General features: G+C 45.3%; 1 protein-coding gene across 2 annotated transcripts in view; it reads left to right on the top strand.

Moving 5' to 3' along the window:
- LOC311111695 (low-density lipoprotein receptor-related protein 4-like) overlaps window positions 1–18,579 on the top strand; it is a 201,856-nt gene that overhangs the window by 175,542 nt on the left and 7,735 nt on the right. The window contains exons 15-34 of one of the 2 annotated variants that reach the window (XM_084154489.1): window positions 2,030–2,206; window positions 2,370–2,495; window positions 2,753–2,961; window positions 3,318–3,399; window positions 3,579–3,684; window positions 3,939–4,140; window positions 4,309–4,498; window positions 4,932–5,063; window positions 5,826–5,966; window positions 7,574–7,660; window positions 8,077–8,248; window positions 8,592–8,754; window positions 8,914–9,139; window positions 9,667–9,970; window positions 11,310–11,528; window positions 11,705–11,839; window positions 12,984–13,092; window positions 13,399–13,543; window positions 18,019–18,132; window positions 18,269–18,380. In XM_084154489.1, coding sequence (XP_084010615.1) covers window positions 2,030–2,206; window positions 2,370–2,495; window positions 2,753–2,961; window positions 3,318–3,399; window positions 3,579–3,684; window positions 3,939–4,140; window positions 4,309–4,498; window positions 4,932–5,063; window positions 5,826–5,966; window positions 7,574–7,660; window positions 8,077–8,248; window positions 8,592–8,754; window positions 8,914–9,139; window positions 9,667–9,970; window positions 11,310–11,528; window positions 11,705–11,839; window positions 12,984–13,092; window positions 13,399–13,543; window positions 18,019–18,132; window positions 18,269–18,380 — 3,151 coding nt within the window. Of the gene's footprint in view, window positions 1–2,029; window positions 2,207–2,369; window positions 2,496–2,752; window positions 2,962–3,317; window positions 3,400–3,578; window positions 3,685–3,938; window positions 4,141–4,308; window positions 4,499–4,931; window positions 5,064–5,825; window positions 5,967–7,573; window positions 7,661–8,076; window positions 8,249–8,591; window positions 8,755–8,913; window positions 9,140–9,666; window positions 9,971–11,309; window positions 11,529–11,704; window positions 11,840–12,983; window positions 13,093–13,350; window positions 13,544–18,018; window positions 18,133–18,268; window positions 18,381–18,579 lie in introns of both variants that reach the window. The other variant, XM_084154488.1, reaches the window with a different exon arrangement.

Here is an 18,579-nt window from a genome sequence, read left to right as displayed (position 1 = left end):
GTTTGATTAGAGGAGGAGGGGTGCATGTGGGGTGATAGGGGGAGGAGAACAGGGGTGTAGAGGGTACCCGTCCAGCCCTGTGTGAGTAGCCCTTAATGATGTGTGCTCTCGGGATAAAAACTTGTAATTGGCCCTGTACCTCCACTAGGCCCTCTGTTTGCTCAGACAACAGGCAGAACAAATGGGACGTGTGTGTGCCTGTGTGTGTGGTTTTGTGTGTGTGTGTGTGTGTGTGCACGCATGCATGCCTTTATGTGTGTGTGTGTTCGTTTGAGAAACATTTGGAGGCATGCCAGCTCCTTTGTCATGGAATATGGAGAGTGATGTGGGTGACACCATTATCCTCTGAGCACACCTGTGCACCTTCAGGGGCGAGGTGGTGGGGGGGGGGGGGGGGGGGGCAGTAAAGGATAACTGATGTTGTGGGGACAGGGAGGGATGGGAATGTGGGCTTTTTTGGAGGGGGGGTTGAAAAGGAGGTAGGGGAGAGACAGAGAAGGACACAATAGAGTGAGTGAGGGAGTTGAGGAGAAGAGCGGGGACAGAGAGGGGAGAGGTTACATGTGGGTGGAGGGTAGACCCCCATGGAAGGTTCCCCGTTGCCTTACAGCTGCTGGCCCAGCTGTCCCTTAGACCAGAGACAGAAACCTGAGAGACAGAAAAGAGAAAGTAGGCCCACATACCACCAGTGTTCCTGCTAGCTGCCTTTGAAAGAGAGAGGAGAGGGTCAATCCAACTCTATGACTCCCCTTCACACTCATGTCTTACCATGTGTCTCCTTGAAGATAACATCAGTAACACACACACACCAAGTATCGTCCTACACACACCTGGAGACCTAAAGAAAAAGATAGACAGATGGAGAGACATGAGAGAGAGAAAAAATACCAATATTTCCCTGAAGCTAATGTTATTTAGTTTTTTTCTGACGGGTATGATACTTTAAGTATGTATCTGAGTATTCATTTACATTAAGAGTTAGGTAATATCTTGGAGAGTGAGAGAAAATGATTGCATCTCCACGGGTTTGGTCTTTCACCATTCTTCATTTACACCCCCACTGTAAATTCCTGGTATAAAATGCCAAACCTGTGTAAGACCTTTATGGCAGCAAGCTCACCACAAACTGTGCGCCACCAACACAAATAAACGAGGGGAAAAACGATGTTCTTTCCATCCATCAGTTGAGCGTATTCAGCGCTCTCTGTGGTTCTCTGTGCTTTGCCAAAAAATATAGGCAATCTGGCCAATAGGGTCACTGTAGCTAGGCGAATGAATGAAGGGCCGATTGTATGGAAGTGTTCCACTCATGCGCTCCACCAAAGACTGTGGCTCTATTTAAATGAACAAATCATTGTTCCCTTCCTTCCTTCCTTTCTTTGATCAATCCCTCCCTCATTGCTGTAAGTATTCAAACAGGGACTTTTTCTCAGAAGAAATCTATAGAGCTAGCACTTAACTCCCAAAGCTTATGTCATTAGCGAGTGGCTAATAAGAAACAGGCTAACTCCAACCAGCTCTGATTAAGCCTGAATACAATAGGGGACACCGTGACATCTGCCAGAACCACTGCTCTCTTCTGGGTAATGTTTCAATAGAGGGGGGTTGCCTTATGTGTCACTAAATTGAAAAGACAACAACATTAACTCATCCTCATTTGATGGTGTGAGGAATCAGATCTTGTCCAACTTTGTGCTATTTTGCTTTGAAGATAATTGTTCCTTTACGCCAGATTGGTTTTATTTGGTGTTTTGTCTTAGTTTGCGGAGGAACTGTTTAGGGATTTGTGTGTGGCTGTGTGTTGTTTAGTTGCTGCTCCAATGGGTGCTTGTTGTTTGAAATCATGTAACCCCCCTCCTTCTATACCACTTGGTCTAAGTCCTTTGAAGGGTCAACGAGAAGGTTCCAAGGTTGTTCTTGTGTTTCAGAAATAAAGACAACATATGCTTCTTTCAATACATATATTTGTCTCTATCTCTCTCTCTCTGTCTTTCTCTCTCTCTCTCTGTCTTACTCTCTCTCCATCCAGGCTTGCCCCATCCATTTGCCATCACGGTATTTGAGGATAGCCTGTACTGGACAGACTGGCACACCAAGAGCATCAATAGTGCCAACAAGTTCACGGGCAAGAACCAGGAGATCATCAGAAACAAGCTGCACTTCCCTATGGATATACATACACTGCACCCGCAGAGACAGCCCGCAGGTCAGTCAGACACACACACACACACACACACACACACACACACACACACACACACACACACCACCCACAGATGCACTCTGTTAGTCAGTAACACACCTGCACACTCACTCAGTCACTCACTCACTCAGTGCTTCTAACCTCTCTCCCCTCCTCTCTTCTTCAGGTGGGCGTAACCGATGTGGGACCAACAACGGGGGCTGCAGCCACCTCTGTCTCCCTGGCAACAAGACCTATACCTGCCACTGCCCCACTGGCTTCAAGAAAGTGGACCAGCATAACTGTGCCCTGAGTGAGTATACTTACTGGCATACAAGAACACACTCTAGGTAGAATAACAGAATATTTGTTGACATTTGAATGTGATGATTTAGAGTTGTAAATCTTTTTGTGTTAATTTAGTCATTACTTTATTCTAAATATAATCTCAAATGTTTGCTAATAAATGTTCAATCCAGTTAGTCCATGTTGTTGTGTTGTGTGTGTGTGTTGTGATGACCCCGTTGTTAAATGTAGAGCACTGACAGAAGACCTTTGGTCTTTGATCAGGTCTTGACAAGTTCCTGCTTTTTGCCCGAAGGACGGACATCCGACGAATCAGCTTTGACACCGAGGACATGTCGGATGATGTCATCCCACTGGCTGACATACGCAACGCCGTGGCACTGGACTGGCACGCTGAGGAGGGCTTAATCTATTGGACGGACGTCACCACCGACTCCATCAACCGGGCCCAATGGGACGGCTCCAAGCAGGAGGTCAGTTCTGCCCCATATTACTTTCTTAGCAGATGCTCCTATCCAGAGCCACTTACTGTACAATGGATGGTGCATTCAACTAAAGTAGATGAGACAACCACCCATCAAGATCATTACAAGTAAAATAGCTAGTTATAAAGAAGAAAACAGTTTAGTGTTATAGTGGTTGATGTTTTGATGAGATCAGAGTATTGATAAAAGTCTCTTGCACTTTACTTTTAACCAAATATCGCCACCTATTGATGAGAGTTTGGTATCACAGTTAATTTCACAGCTGTTTGACCTTGTTGCAATGGGGGAGTATTTCATTGAAGTTACTGTACTGTATTTTAATGAGTTGTTATTGTGTGTGTCAGGTGGTGGTGGACACCAGTCTGGAAAGTCCAGCCGGTCTGGCTATTGACTGGGTGACCAACAAACTCTACTGGACCGACGCAGGTAAGAATCCTTAACTGTACCGGTGTTCTAGATTTAAATTACTATAGGGTAGTGGTACATACTTCAGTTTGTGTATCATGTCAGCTATAGACTACCAGGAAGTCTTTATTGACTAGTCTTTATTGAGTCATTTGTTGTACGAACCATAATGAATTGTGTGCGTGTGTGTGTGAGATCAGGTACAGATCGTATCGAAGTATCTAATGCAGACGGGAGCATGCGTACTGTCCTGATCTGGGAGAATCTGGACCGACCCAGGGACATCGTGGTTGACCCAATTGGAGGGTGAGTCAGAGGTCAAGGGTCAATATCAGGCATCAGATGTCAATGACACCTCTGACAATAGATTACAGAGTATCGTGTAAACACACCTTTTTTTCCAGCAGTCCAATAAGTTGGTAAAATACTAAAAAGTTAGCGCTGCATGGATTTTGTTGTTTACCACAGACACCTAATCTGAACATACAGTATACAGATGACTTTTGCATACCACATACATGTACAGTTTACTGATGCATGATTTTCCCTGTGTACCATAGATACATGTACTGGACAGACTGGGGTGTGAGTCCTAAGATAGAGCAGGCAGGGATGGACGCATCCAGCCGTATCGTCATCATCTCTTCCAACCTGACGTGGCCTAACGGACTGGCAATTGACTACCAAACACAGCGCCTGTACTGGGCCGACGCCGGGATGAAGACCATCGAGTTTGGCAACTTTGACGGCTCAGACAGACAGGTGAGGTGGTCTTGAAGGGATAGTATTTTAAAGGTTTAGCTTATTTTCAATATATTTTTGTTTGTTGGATGGGTATTTAATCAAGTGAGACTTTTTCTCTGTAAATCAGACTACTGGCTAATATTTTTATTTTTATTCCCCGCCCCCCTCCCCTCCATTGGTGTCCAGGTGTTGATTGGCAGTCAGTTACCCCACCCCTTTGGGCTGACTCTGCATGAGGAGAAGCTCTATTGGACGGACTGGCAGTCCAAGAGCATCCAGAGTGCCAACAAAATGACAGGCCTGGGACGACAGACACTCGCCGAGAACCTGGAGAACCTCATGGATATTCACATGTTCCACCGCTACCGCACCACAGGTGTGTGTGCGTGTGTGTGACCTGTTGGCCCTCTGAGTATTTTGTGACAGGATACTAGACCCCCACCCCCAACACCAGGTCCAGTGTCCCTCCCTGTCACTAGGGGGATTAGGGGCCAGGTAAACTGATCCTAGATATGTGGTTCAGAGGGAAAAAAGCACCTGGGGCTCATACCAGGCTAAAGCAGCACTTATCAGAGTAGGGATGTCAAACGTTCAGCCTGCTGCACAGACCTCATGGAGGCTCTAGTCTAGAGCGCCCGGTTAAATTGTGTTTGAGATCATTTTTAAACTCTCAACTGTTAAATGAGTGAGAAATAGATGTCATTGTTGCAATAGTTTGTGAGTGGGCAACATATACTATCATCTTACATTTACATGTTGAATAATTTTATATTGCGCTCTCTCCCCCCTCTGTCCCTCTCTCTCTCTAGTGCGGACCCCCTGTGCGGTGAATAATGGGGGCTGCAGTCACCTGTGTCTGTTGGCCCCACCCCCTAAAGGCTCCAGCTGTACCTGTCCTACTGGCATCAACCTTCAGCTGGACGGAAAGACCTGCACACACGGTAGCATAGCAACAATGTCATATTATTATATTACCAGCACCCATTGTACAACAACCCCATGGTACATTGGATGTTTTGGTGCCTCTGGGGCAATTTAGACACCTGATTTAGGACCTTATTACTGATGTATGTGTTTATGTTTTATGACCTTGTTCTGTTTCTGCTTGCATTTTGAATTTTCTGAAATTCAGGGTTCTTCTGTAAAAGAGACCTTGGTCTCAGTATGACTATCTGGTAGAATAACGGTTAAAAAAAACAACAACAAAAACAACACTATATCATATATCTCATCACCTTAGCACAGAGATACAGAGATATTGATGTGTGTAAATAAACTATGTCTTCCAAGATACCACAAATAGATTGATAACAATGGTTAATTGATATAACAAAATATTGTCTCATCCATGATTTAAAGGAGAGAAAAAAAAAACATAGTTTAGTATTTTGTTAATTAGTCCGCTGTTGATATGGTCCCAACAAGCGTGCATGTCAGCAGTAAAGTTTTCAAGATGGAGCACTTTCAGTAAAAATCTAAAAGTGTGATGATAATGTGTTTTGCATTATCATCACACGCTTTGCTTTGTACTGTAAGTGCTCTATCTTGAAAACGTTACTGCTGACATTCCTTTAATTACTACCTGCACCGTCAAGGCCCAAGCTGTGAATCAGTATTTACAGCCCATTGATTCTTAAAGTATATCACTTACAAATGCCTCATAAGCTTAGTTCAACTGACAGTGTTGTGTCTCTTGGTTGTAGGGATGAGTAGTTTCCTTATCTTTGCACGGCGGACCGATATCAGAATGGTCTCTCTGGATATCCCATACTTTGCTGATGTGGTGCTGGCTGTCAACGGATCCATGAAAAACACCATCGCCATCGGGGTGGACCCCAAAGAGGGTGTGTGTGTGTGTGCGTCTGTGCGTGTGTTTCAGCTTTTCTGTGATCTCAGTGTGGTATGAACAGGAAAATGAGGAAGGTCTGCACTTAGTTTTTGCAGTAAAAAAAAATATATATATATATGTATTCCATCTTTCAGACGAGATGTTTCGCCCGAAAGGCTTCATCATCAGTGTCCTTTGAGAAAACAGTGTCATTTTTTCTTTTTGATCTGAATGTGCACAAGTGGTGGTCAGTGCCATTTAATATTTTTTCAATGAGCATGGCCTTATTTATATTACAGGATATTGGATGACTGTCATTCATATTTCATTCACCCAGCTCAATGTAACATCGATAGGTTTAGGCTACTACATGATACAACATTTTTCCCAATAACCATCATGAGGTTTCTTCAACCTATCCTACGAATGAACGTTTACCACGTACGTGCACAGGTTGAGAGAAATGTTTTAGTAATCAAGGTGACATACAGTGAATGACGCATTCAATACTGCCTTGCACACTTTTCCCTACATCTAGCTGATCTAGGGTGTAATCATTAGTTCAGCAGTTGCAAACGAGAGTTTCTATTGGAAAAATTCAGGTATGTTTATCCCCGTTCCGTTTTCTTCCTCTTAAGAAATGTTTTTCAACAGAACCGGTGGAATGAGTACACCCCTGATCACCCACCCACAGGTCACTTTCATAGCAGCCACATACAAACAGCATGATCACTTTGCTCATTGTATAATTCCTTCTCGCATTTACGCTGTCCTCCTCTCTCCTTTCCCTTCGCTTGTGGACTTCATTGCACAACACAACAGCTGTCTGTGACCAGGCAAAAAAAACTTTTCAAGCCAAACCTTCATACCATAACCGCTAACCGCTACACACAGTTCTACATCGTTGTCACCATATTAGCTAATGTCATAGTCAACATAGCTACTAAAACTAACGCATTAGTAAACCCGCTACAATCATGCAGTACAATGTACAGCAAGCAGTTTAGCAGTTAAACCAAAAGATTATCTTGACTTGGAAGAGTTCCAGTGTTGGATAGCATTAATTAGCTAAGTAAGTGAAAGTGAAAGAAATACAACAAAATATAGCTAGCTCGCTCTCTCTCTCTCTCTCTTGCTTCTCCTTCATTTTTGAAGAAATGTATTTGTTCTCTGATTCTTTGATTGAGTGGACAACATGCCGGTTTATGCTGCAAGAGCTCTGATAGGTTGGTGGGCGTCCTCCGGAAGTTGTCATAATTACTGTGTAAGTCTATGGAAGGGGGTAAGAACCATGAGCCTCCTAGGTTTTGTATTGAAGTCAATGGTACTACCCCAGAGAGTGCTTTTGAGGCGACTGTAGACCTTCATTGCAAAACAGTGTGTTTTAATTAATTATTTGGTGATGTGAATATAGTTAGTATAGTTTTATCTATAAAGCATAACTTTTTTATGTTTCACTATTTAAATTTTTATGAAATTCATTGAGGATGGTCCTCCCCTTCCTCCTCTGAGGAGCCTCCACTGATGTGCACACGCTGTTCCATTTGCACGTACTAACAGTAAACAGTGACTAACAGTATGTCTTTGTAACCTTGATGAGTGTGTGTCTACTGCCCCCTGCAGGTAAAGTGTACTGGTCAGACAGCACATTGAAGAAGGTGAGTAGAGCTAACATCAATGGGACGGCTCATGAGGATATCATCGCTACAGGTGAGGGAAATAAACAATCAGCTTTATTTCATAAAGGAAAACATATCTGAATCATATTACAGATAGTACTAGGCTAGTGTCTTTTTTGTCTTTCTGCTGTATTACAGAGGAATAGTAATCTATATTGTAAAACAAATGACCTGTAGCACAGAAATATTTCAACTTCTATACTTCTTATCTCTCCTTTCTCTCTCACTTCCTCTAATCCTCTCTCTTCTCCCTAACTGTATCTCCTTCGCACTTCCTTTCTTCCACACTTCCTTTTTCTTTCTTTCTTTCTTTCTTTCTTTCTTTCTTTCTTTCTTTCTTTCTTTCTTTCTTTCTTTCTTTATTTATTTATTTTCCTTCCTTCCTTCCTTCCTTCCTTCCTTCCTTCCTTCCTTCCTTCCTTCCTCTCTCTTTCTCTTGTTCTCCAGGTCTGATGACCACTGATGGTCTGGCGGTGGATGCGGTGGGCCGAAAGATCTACTGGACTGACACCGGAACGAACCGGATCGAGGTGGCCAACCTGGACGGCTCCATGAGGAAGGTTCTGATCTGGCAGAACCTGGACAGCCCGCGAGCCATCGCCCTCTACCACGAGATGGGGTAAGGAGTTATTTTGGCTGTCAGTCAATTAAGATTCGCTGTGCACAGTGTGTTTAGCTCCAGGTTCTGATTTTGCACTTGTTTTTATATTAAAGTGTAATTTTTACTATCAATTTACTGAATAATCATATGCAGACTGTTAGTTAGTTCCTGTGAGAGAGTTGGTTCCTGTGTGTTTTAGGTATTTAGATATTTTTGTTGCAGGGCAATAAAAGTTGACCCATCGTGAATTACACCCCAGCAATTTACTTTCTAAACAGCCTAGATTGGGCAATAGTTAGCCCTACTTTGTCAGTCGCTAACGACTTGCTCATTTCTCTCTCTCTCTCTCTCTCTCCTCCAGGTATATGTACTGGACAGATTGGGGGGAGCATGCTAAACTGGAGCGGTCATCGATGGATGGCTCTGACCGTTTGGTTCTGATCAGTAACAACCTAGGCTGGCCTAATGGACTGGCCATCGACAGTGCCGGCTCACAGCTACTGTGGGCCGACGCGCACACAGAGGTCAGTCGCCCCGTCCGAAAAGCTGTGCAGGCTTTTGTTCCAGCCCAGCTCTACCACAGCTGGGTCATGTTTAAAGTAGGACACACCATAGCAAAAGCATTTTGCCACTGAAATGACAATTCTGAGTCAGTGAATTAACAAAGTTTTACCCTCCCGTAGCGCATCGAGGCGGCAGACCTGAACGGGCTGAACCGCCATACCCTGGTATCCCCGGTCCAGCACCCATACGGTCTGACCCTACTAGGACCACACATCTACTGGACCGACTGGCAGAGCCGCAGCATCCAGCGGGCTGACAAAACCACCGGCGCCAACACCATCACCGTACGCAGCAACCTACCTGGGCTCATGGACATACAGGCTGTGGATAGAGAGAAGCCACTGGGTGAGTGTACCAATGGCACACTGGCCTCGGAACAGCAGAGAGAAAGGTGTGGGTAGGGGTTTGCGTTGGTTTAACCTCGTCCCCAGGCTATTGTGCACGTCGCATAAAAGCCTGGTACATCAACGATTCAAAGTTGGCCTTAATGGGAGTGACCATAGAATTCTATGGGAGTGACCTTACTTCTCATCATTTAGTTTTAGAAAATCACACGACTGCAAATAATCTGGGAAGGTTGTTTGGTTGGTGTGTGTTTGGAATTGCGTTGCACTTACCCGTTTGCTGTCCTCCCTTTGTCCCCTGTATTTTCTATTTATTGTTTGTCTTCCCTCTCTCACTTCACTTTCAATGGAATCAGTTGCATGTATGTAATGGGAATGTAATGAAACCCGTAAATATACTGTTGCTACCCCTATTTGTGTACCTGCAACAAAAGTCTGACTTGGTTTGCTTCTTTCTCTCTCTCTCTTACACACCATCTCTCCCTCTCTCTCTCTCTCTCCCCCACACCCCTCCCTCCCCCTCTCCAGGTTTCAATAAGTGTGGTAGAAGGAACGGGGGCTGTAGCCACCTGTGTCTGCCCCGACCCAACGGTACTTCCTGTGCCTGTCCCACTGGCATCCTCCTCAAGGGGGACGCCAGGTCATGTGACGACTCCCCCGAGACCTACCTGCTCTTCTCCAACCGGGTCAGCGTGCGACGCATCTCCCTGGACACAAATGACCACACGGACGTTCATGTGCCCGTGCCCGAGCTGCACAACGTCATCTCACTGGACTACGACAGTGTGGACGGGAAGCTGTACTACACCGATGTCAGCCTCGATGTTATCAGGTATGCTAAAAAGACACACTCACACACAATATACACTGAGTGTACAAAACATTAGGAACACCTTCCTAATATTGAGTTGCACCCCCTTTTGCCCTCAGAACAGCCTCAATTCGTTGGGGCATGGACTCTACAAGGTGTCAAAAGCGTTCCACACTGAATTCACTGATGTTTGTGGAACCATTCCTGGACAATCCTAGCCTTGTGGCATGGGGCATTATCCAGCTGAAAAAAATCAATTTGCAGATGGATACACTGCTGCCATGAAGGGATGCACCTGATTGGCAATGATGTTCAGATATCCTGTGGCATTCAAACGTAGCTCCACTTTTATCAAGGGACCCAATGTGTGCCATGAAAACACACCCCACACCATCACACCACCACCAGCCTGCAATGTTGACACGCAACATGATGGATGCATGTACTCATGTGGTTTTCTCCATACCCTAGTCCTCCCATCACCGTGAAATAGCAGGAACCGGGATTCATCAGACCAGGCAATGTTTTTCCAATTCTCCAGTTTCCAGTGATTTCGTTCCTTAGCCCACTGTAACCGCAGTTTATTGTTTTTTGCTGAAAGAAGTGGAACTGTAAGGTCATCGGCTGCCATACCCCATTCATGTCAAGGTACGACGAGTTGTGCATTATTTTATGGGTCTTTGGGGACAAATGTTGTACTGGACTGTCAGTTGACTAACTGTTGTCCGTCAATTCGTGTCAGCCTCCTTTGTCCTCTCTCATCAATGACCTGTTTTCAACCACTGGCCTGCCGTTGGCTGGATGTCCTTTGGGTGGTGGGCCATTCTTGATACACACGGGAAACTGAGCGTGAAAAACCCAGCAGTGTTGCAGTTCTTGACACACTCAAACTGGTGTGCCTGGCACCTACTACCATATCCCGTTCAAAGGCACTTACATCTTTTGTCTTGCTCATTCACCATCTGAATGGCACACATACACAATCCATGTTTCAATTGTCTCAAGGCTTAAAAATCCATCTTTAACCTGTGTCCTCCCCTGATTTGAAGTGGATTTAACAGGTGACATCAGTAAGGGATCATAGCTTTCAACTGGATTCACCTGGTCAGTCTATGTCATGTAAAGAGCAGGTGTTCCTAATGATTGTACACTCAGTGTATACACACACAATACATACACTCTCACTCACTTGTCACTGTCACTTTTTCGTACTATTTGGGGTTTTAACTCTTTGCAATTAATGTATTTGAGCAATAGAAAGGCACTGTACCAATAAGATTTGATTTAATAATTGATATAATTTATTGATTTGTTGATTGATTAATTGATTGATTGACTTAACTTCTCCTGTGCTGTTCAGACGGGCCAACCTAGATGGTACAGGGATGGAGACAGTGATAAGCCAGGGTCTGAAAACCACTGATGGTCTGGCTGTGGACTGGGTGACCAGGAATATGTACTGGACGGACACAGGTCGCAACACCATCGAGGTGGCCCGACTGGACGGGACCAGCCGCAAAGTACTAGTCAACAACAGCCTGGATGAACCCAGGGCCATCGCTGTGTTTCCCAGCAAAGGGTGAGAGAGGGGAGAGGAGGAGGGATAGAGGGGGGAAAGCGTTAAGGTTGAGGGAAGAGGGTGGAAGGGTGTAGTGGAAGAGATTGGTTTTGTGGGTGTTTATATATGCGTGTTTGTGTATGTGTGGGGGGCGGGATGTGGGAACTGGGTTGTTATTGTTTCATTGGTCTCCCTAGGTACCTGTTCTGGACAGACTGGGGTCACATTGCTAAGATCGAGCGGGCACACCTAGACGGATCAGACCGTAAAGTTCTGATTAACACAGACCTGGGCTGGCCCAACGGACTCACACTGGACTACGACACACGCAGGTTAGAAAGAGAGAGCGGGAGGAAGAGAGTGGAAGGGAGGGGGATGGAGACAGGGCGGGAATAAGGGAATGGCAGACAGAGATACAAGAGAGGGAGGGAGTGGTAGGGAGGGAGGGAATAAGGGAATGACAGACAGAGATACAGGAGAGAGAGAGGGATTGATAGGGAGGGAGAGAGGGAGGGAATAAGGGAATGACAGACAGAGATAAAGGAGTGAGAGGGAATGGTAGGGAGGGAGAGAGAGAGTGAGAGCGCAGGTTAGTGTTTTTCGTCACTAGCTGCCTAGCCTTAACTCTAACCTTAACCACACTGCTAACCCTAATGCTTAACCCTTCAATTAACTTTAAATTAAGACCAAAAAGCAAAGTTTTGTTTTCATGAATTTTACAATATAGCCAATTTTGACTTTGCAGCTGGCCCATCTAGCAGAAATTGCTCAGTTCTGCCTCCGGGACAAGACTCATCCCGATAAATGTAAACCTGCAGAGGGAGTGGAAGGGAGAGTGTGACAGCCAGAGACCGGGAAAGAGGGAGAGAAAGACTGAAAATATTAGGAACTAACAAAATCGAATTATTTTCTGCAGAGCATTCTGTTTTGTGTAGTTAATCATAGTACAGTACAGGAGTTTTCTGGCCTCTTAATAGGATAGCTTTGATGTCAATTCCTGTTAAATCCCTCTCATCTCTGTCTAATATCTCTTGCAAGTATTTTTGCCTAGTATGTATATGTACTGTACTACTATATGTACTCCTGCGTGGCGCAGTGGTCTAAGGCACTGCATCGCAGTGCTAACTGTGCCACTAGATATCCTGGTTCGAATCCAGGCTCTGTCGCAGCCGGCCGCGACCGGGAGACTCATGGGCGGCGCACAATTGGCCCAGCGTCGTCCAGGGTAGGGGAGGGAATGGCCGGCAGGGATGTAGCTCAGTTGATAGAGCATGGCGTTTGCAACGCCAGGGTTGTGGGTTCGTTTCCCACGGGGGGCCAGTAAAAAAAAAAAATATATATATATATATATATATATATATATATATATATTTATTCACTAACTGTAAGTCGCTCTGGATAAGAGCATCTGCTAAATGACTAAAATGTAAATGTACTATGAATGTGTGTGTTTAACTCCTCCGTGTGTGTGTGTAGGATCTTCTGGGTGGATGCTCACCTGGACCGCATTGAGAGTTCCGACCTAAACGGAAAGCTCCGTCAAATCCTCATCAGCCCTGTGTCCCACCCCTTCGCCCTCACACAGGTACCCCCCAGCTGTCAATCAACCACCTGACTCCTCCCCCTGGCTGCCACGTCCACTCACTTTCTCTCTCACTCCTCCTCCACTCACTTGTTTGTTCACTGCCTCACTTGCTCTCCCTCCTCCTCCACTCATACTGAACCATAAAACTGAACCATTCTACTTCCCTTCATCTCTGACCTTCATTTTCTTCCTCCCTCTCTCTCTTCCTCCTTGTCTGTGTTTCTTTCTCTCCTCTTTTTCTCTACCTTGTTCCCCCAGTTGAAGCCGGTGTCCTCCCCTCTAACCCCTTTCTCCCGACTCTCGCAGCAAGACCGTTGGATCTACTGGACGGACTGGCAGACTAAGTCCATCCAGCGTGTGGACAAACACACTGGCCGCAGCAAGGAGACGGTCCTGGCCAACGTGGAGGGTCTCATGGACATCATCGTAGTCTCGCCACAGAGGCAGAGCGGTAAGGGAGCAGGGTGAAGTTGCCCCTAGACACTGATCTTGGGTCTTTTTAGCATTTTCCCGACTAATGGTTAAGGTTAGGATTGGGTAGGGGAAGCTGATCCTAGATCTGTACCGAAGGGGGAACTTTACCCTTGAGCGAGCGGTAAGTTGCCCCTAACTACTGATACCGGTTCAAGTATTTGTTAATCTTCTTATGGCGAAGGTTAGGATTGAGGGTAATCTGATCCTAGATGATTAGAGCCAGCTTCTACCTTCAACCCCCATTGTGGTGTCGCCACAGTGACTTAGTGGTAACAAGGCATTTCTGGGATGTTTTTAAATTTTTTAATTTAAGCTTTCACCTTATACTGGTGGTCACACTCAAGGATGGTATTTACAGTGTGTGTTATGTAATTCATGCCTTGTTTAGAGCTGAGGTAAACATAGTTTTTTACTCAACAACAGTAAAAGTGTTCAACATTGTATTGTGAATCTCTACAAACTCTTCTTCATCTGTTGAGTAAACCTTGCTAAACAATGGCCGTTCAGCTAAAGGGGTATCCATCCCGTCAATTACGGTAAAAAAATACAAAATTACATACCATTCAAAAGCTACAGCAATTGTCTTTTTGGAAATCAACCTCAAATCTTACTGCTGGCAATGTCCTAAGCATGCCCCCCCTCCCCCAACGCCCCACCTAGCTGTCTTAAGATGAATGCACTAGATGTAAGCCGCTCTGGATAAGAGTGTCTGCTAAATCTGGATAAGATCGTCTGCTAAATGACGAAAATGTCAAATGTAAATGTAAAATGTACACCCTGGTGATCATATTGCAATGCATTTCTTTCTCAATTCATTACCTTGCATGTATCCTCCAGTATGTACCATTGCTATATCTGACTCATTTACTATGGGGTAATTGAATGGGAAAATAAGTTTGACGTTTCCTCACCTGTCTGTGTGTTATTAAAAAAAAATATAACTTGAAAGCCCCAATCGCTAGGGTCATTTTAAGATGTCAGGCGTCAAAATCTGTCCAGTTTTGACACTGAGCTCATTGCCCAACCAGACACATCTGGTTTCAAGTGGCCAGGAGACCTCGTGATCTTCAGCTGCTATTTAGCGGACGAACTGGGAATCAGACAGGAAATCTAATTACATTAGTGGAAAGGTAGCAACGTCAGTTTTCTTCACATATGTATGTTATTCCTGTACGTCGAAAAATGGAGGAGTTGCACAAGCCCTATGGGAAGTTGTGCATGTTTATAGCGCCACCATTAGGTAAAATATCTGACTTGTTTTTTAAAATCCTTTTGGAACAGTTATTAGTGGTATATTTTATTTCAAACCTAGACTTTCAAAACTATTTTTCTCTTAAAATGTACTGACAATTTTACTTCCCTTTACCTGCAGTTGCTCTGGCTCTATAATAGTCACGTTGTTGCTGACTATTTCTAATAGTACTAAGCATGTATTTGTTGAAATCTAAATGTCTTTCATGAAGCATAAAATATATGTTAGTCACAGCCGTGTATATTCCCCCTCAAGCCAATACCACGATGGCCCTCAAGGAACTACACTGGACTTTATGCAAACTGGAAACCAAATATCCTGAGGCCGCATTTATTGTAGCTGGGGATTTTAACAAAGCAAATTTGAGGAAAATGCTACCGAAGTTCAAGCAGCCATTGATTGTAGTACTTGCTTAAGAATAACCCTAGACCACTGCTACTCGCCTTTTTGAGATGCCTACAAGGCCCCCAGCCCTCCCTTCGGCAAATCAGATCACGACTCCATTTTGCTCATCCCTTCCTATAGGCAGAATCTCAAACAAGAAGTACCCGTGCTAAGGTCTATTCAACGCTGGTCTGACCAATCGGAATCCATGCTTCAAGATTGTTTTGATCACGCGGACTGGGATATGTTCCGGGTAGCCTCTGAGAATAACATTGACGTTTACACGGACACGATGACTTGAGTTCATCAGGAAGTGTATAGGAGATGATGTTCCCATGGTGACTATTAAAACCTACCCAAACCAGAAACGGTGGATAGATGGCAGCATTCGCGCATAACTGAAAGTGCGAACCACCGCATTTAAGCATGGCAAGGTGACTGGGAATATGGTTGAATACAAACAGTGTAGTTATTCCCTCCGTAAGGCAATCAAACAGGCAAAACGTCAGTACAGAGACAAAGTGGAGTCGCAATTCAATGGCTCAGACACAAGAAATATGTGGCAGGGTCTACAGACAATCACAGATTACAAAGGGAAAACTAGCCACGTCGCGGACACCAACGTCTTGGTCCCAGACAAGCTAAACACCTTCTTCGCCCGCTTTGAGGATAACACAGTGCCACCGACGCGGCCCGCTCCCAAAGACTGTGGGCTCTCGTTCTCCGTGGCCGACGTGAGTAAGACATTTAAGCGGGTTAACTTTCTCAAGGCTACCGGCCCAGATGGCATCCCTAGCCGTCTCCTCAAAGCATGCGCAGACCAGCTGGCTGGAGTGTTTACGGACATATTCAATCTCTCCCTATCCCAGTCTGCTATCCCCACTTGCTTCAATATGTCAAACATTGTTCCTGAACCCAAGAAAGCAAAGGTAACTGAACTAAATGATTATCGCCCCGTAGCACTCACTTCTGTCATCATGAAGTGCTTTGAGAGGCTAGTTAAGGATCATATCACCTCTATCTTACCTGACAACCTAGACCCACTTCAATTTGCTTACCGTCCCAATAGATCCACAGACGATGCAATAGCCATCACACTGCCCTATCCCATCTGGACAAGAGGAATACCTATGTCAGCCTTCATCACCATAGTACCCTCCAAGCTCATCATTAAACTCGGGGCCCTGGGTCTGAACCCCGCCCTGTGCAACTAGATCCTGGACTTCCTGACGGGCCGCCCCCAGGTAGTGAAGGAAGGAAACAACACCTCCACTTCGCTGATCCTCAACACAGGGGCCCCACAAGGGGGCGTGCTCAGCCCCTTCCTGTACTCCCTGTTCACCCATGACTGTGTGGCCACGCACGCCTCCAACTCAATCATCAAGTTTGCGGATGACACAACAGTAGTAGGACTGATTACCAACAATGACGAGTCAGCCTACAGAGAGGAGGTGAGAGCCCTGGCAGAGTGGTGCCAGGAAAATAACATCTCCCTCAATGTCAACAAAATGAAGGAGCTGAACGTGGACTTCAGGAAACAGCAGAGGGAGCACGCCCCTCTCCAGATCGACGGGACCGCAGTGGAGAACTCCTGAGTGGCGCAGTGCTAACTGTGCCACTAGAGATCCTGGTTCGAATCCAGGCTCTGTCGCAGCCGGCCGCGACCGGGAGACTCATGGGCGGCGCACAATTGGCCCAGTGTCGTCCAGGGTAGGGGAGGGAATGGCCGGCAGGGATGTAGCTCAGTTGATAGAGCATGGCGTTTGCAACGCCAGGGTTGTGGGTTCAATTCCCACGGGGGGCCAGTTAAAAAAAATATGTATTCACTAACTGTAAGTCGCTCTGGATAAGAGCGTCTGCTAAATGACTAAAATGTAATGTAAAATGAGAAGGTGGAAAGCTTCAAGTTCCTCGTACACATCACTGACAATCTGAAATGGTCCACCCACACAGACAGTGTGGTGAAGAAGGCGCAACAGCGCCTCTGCAACCTCTGGAGGCTGAAGAAATTAGTCCTGGCCCCTAAGACCCTCAGAAACTTTTACAGATGCAAAATTGAGAGCATCCTGTCGGGCTGTATCACCGCCTGGTACAGCAACTTCACCGCCCGTAACCGCAGGGCTCTCCAGAGGGTGGTGCGGTCTGCCCAATACATCACTGGAGGCACACTGCCTGCCCTCAAGGACACCTACAGCACCCAATGTCACAGGAAGGCCAAAAAGATCATCAAGGACATCAACCACCCAAGCTACTGACTGTTCACCACGCTATCATCCAGAAGGCGAGGTCAGTACAGGTCCATCAAAGCTGGGACCAAGAGATTGAAAAACAGCTTCTATCTCAAGGCCATCAGACTGTTAAATAGCCATCACTAGCTGGCTACCACCCGGTTACTCAACCTTGCACCTTAGAGACCGCTGCCCTATATACATAGCCATGGAATCACTGGCCACTTTAATAATGGAACACAAGTCACTTTAAAAATGTTTACATACTGCTTTACTCATCTCATTTGTAGATACTGTATTCTATTCTACTGTATTTAGTCATTGCCACTCCGACATTGCTCGTCCTAATATTTATATATTTATTTTACTTTTAGATTTGTGTATTGTTGTGAATTGTTGAATTGTTAGATACTACTGCACTGTTGGAGCTAGGAACACAAGCATTTCGCTACACCCGCAATAACATCTGCTAAATATGTGTATGTGACCAATAAAATGTGATTTGATTTGATGTACGCCGTTGTGAAAATGCCACAAGAGGGCGTCAGAGTTTAACAGGTTAAAGTAAGCATTTTCTCTTCCCTGCAGGCTCTAACCACTGTGGGGTGAATAATGGAGGATGTACTCATCTCTGCTTCGCTAAGACAAACAGCTTTGTGTGCGCCTGCCCTGATGAACCAGACAGCAGGCCCTGCTCCACCAGTGAGTGTGTGTGTGTGTACTTGCGTGCGTGTGTGCATGTATGTAAGAAACAACTTATTTTGATAAACAACATTCCAGCTTTGTGTGTGATCTGTTTATGTATCTTTAAAACACTAATCATTGTTCCTCTGTTTAGTCTCAGGTTATGTGCCCACCTCACCAGACAGAGAGACCACCAGCACCCCAGCCCCCAACAAGATCCCCAAAGCCCCCACAGACACGTCTCAGCAAGGACCCCCACTGGTCAAGTATGTCAACTACAGGCCTGACATTTTACCTCATCGACCATGACTTGAAGGGATCCTATTTATACATAATGAGTGCTGTCTGATATGAATATTGACTAAATACCTTGTATCACTTTTATATTTACCTTTATATCTTCAGTTTGTGAGAAAGTATAGGCTCAGTTTGATGGTTCATGTTCTATTTTTTACATCCTGTTTT

Source organism: Coregonus lavaretus (genome assembly GCF_964263955.1).
Source record: "Coregonus lavaretus genome assembly, chromosome: 37".
NCBI classification, from domain to species: domain Eukaryota; kingdom Metazoa; phylum Chordata; class Actinopteri; order Salmoniformes; family Salmonidae; genus Coregonus; species Coregonus lavaretus.
This window is presented reverse-complemented; position numbering and strand designations above follow the sequence as displayed.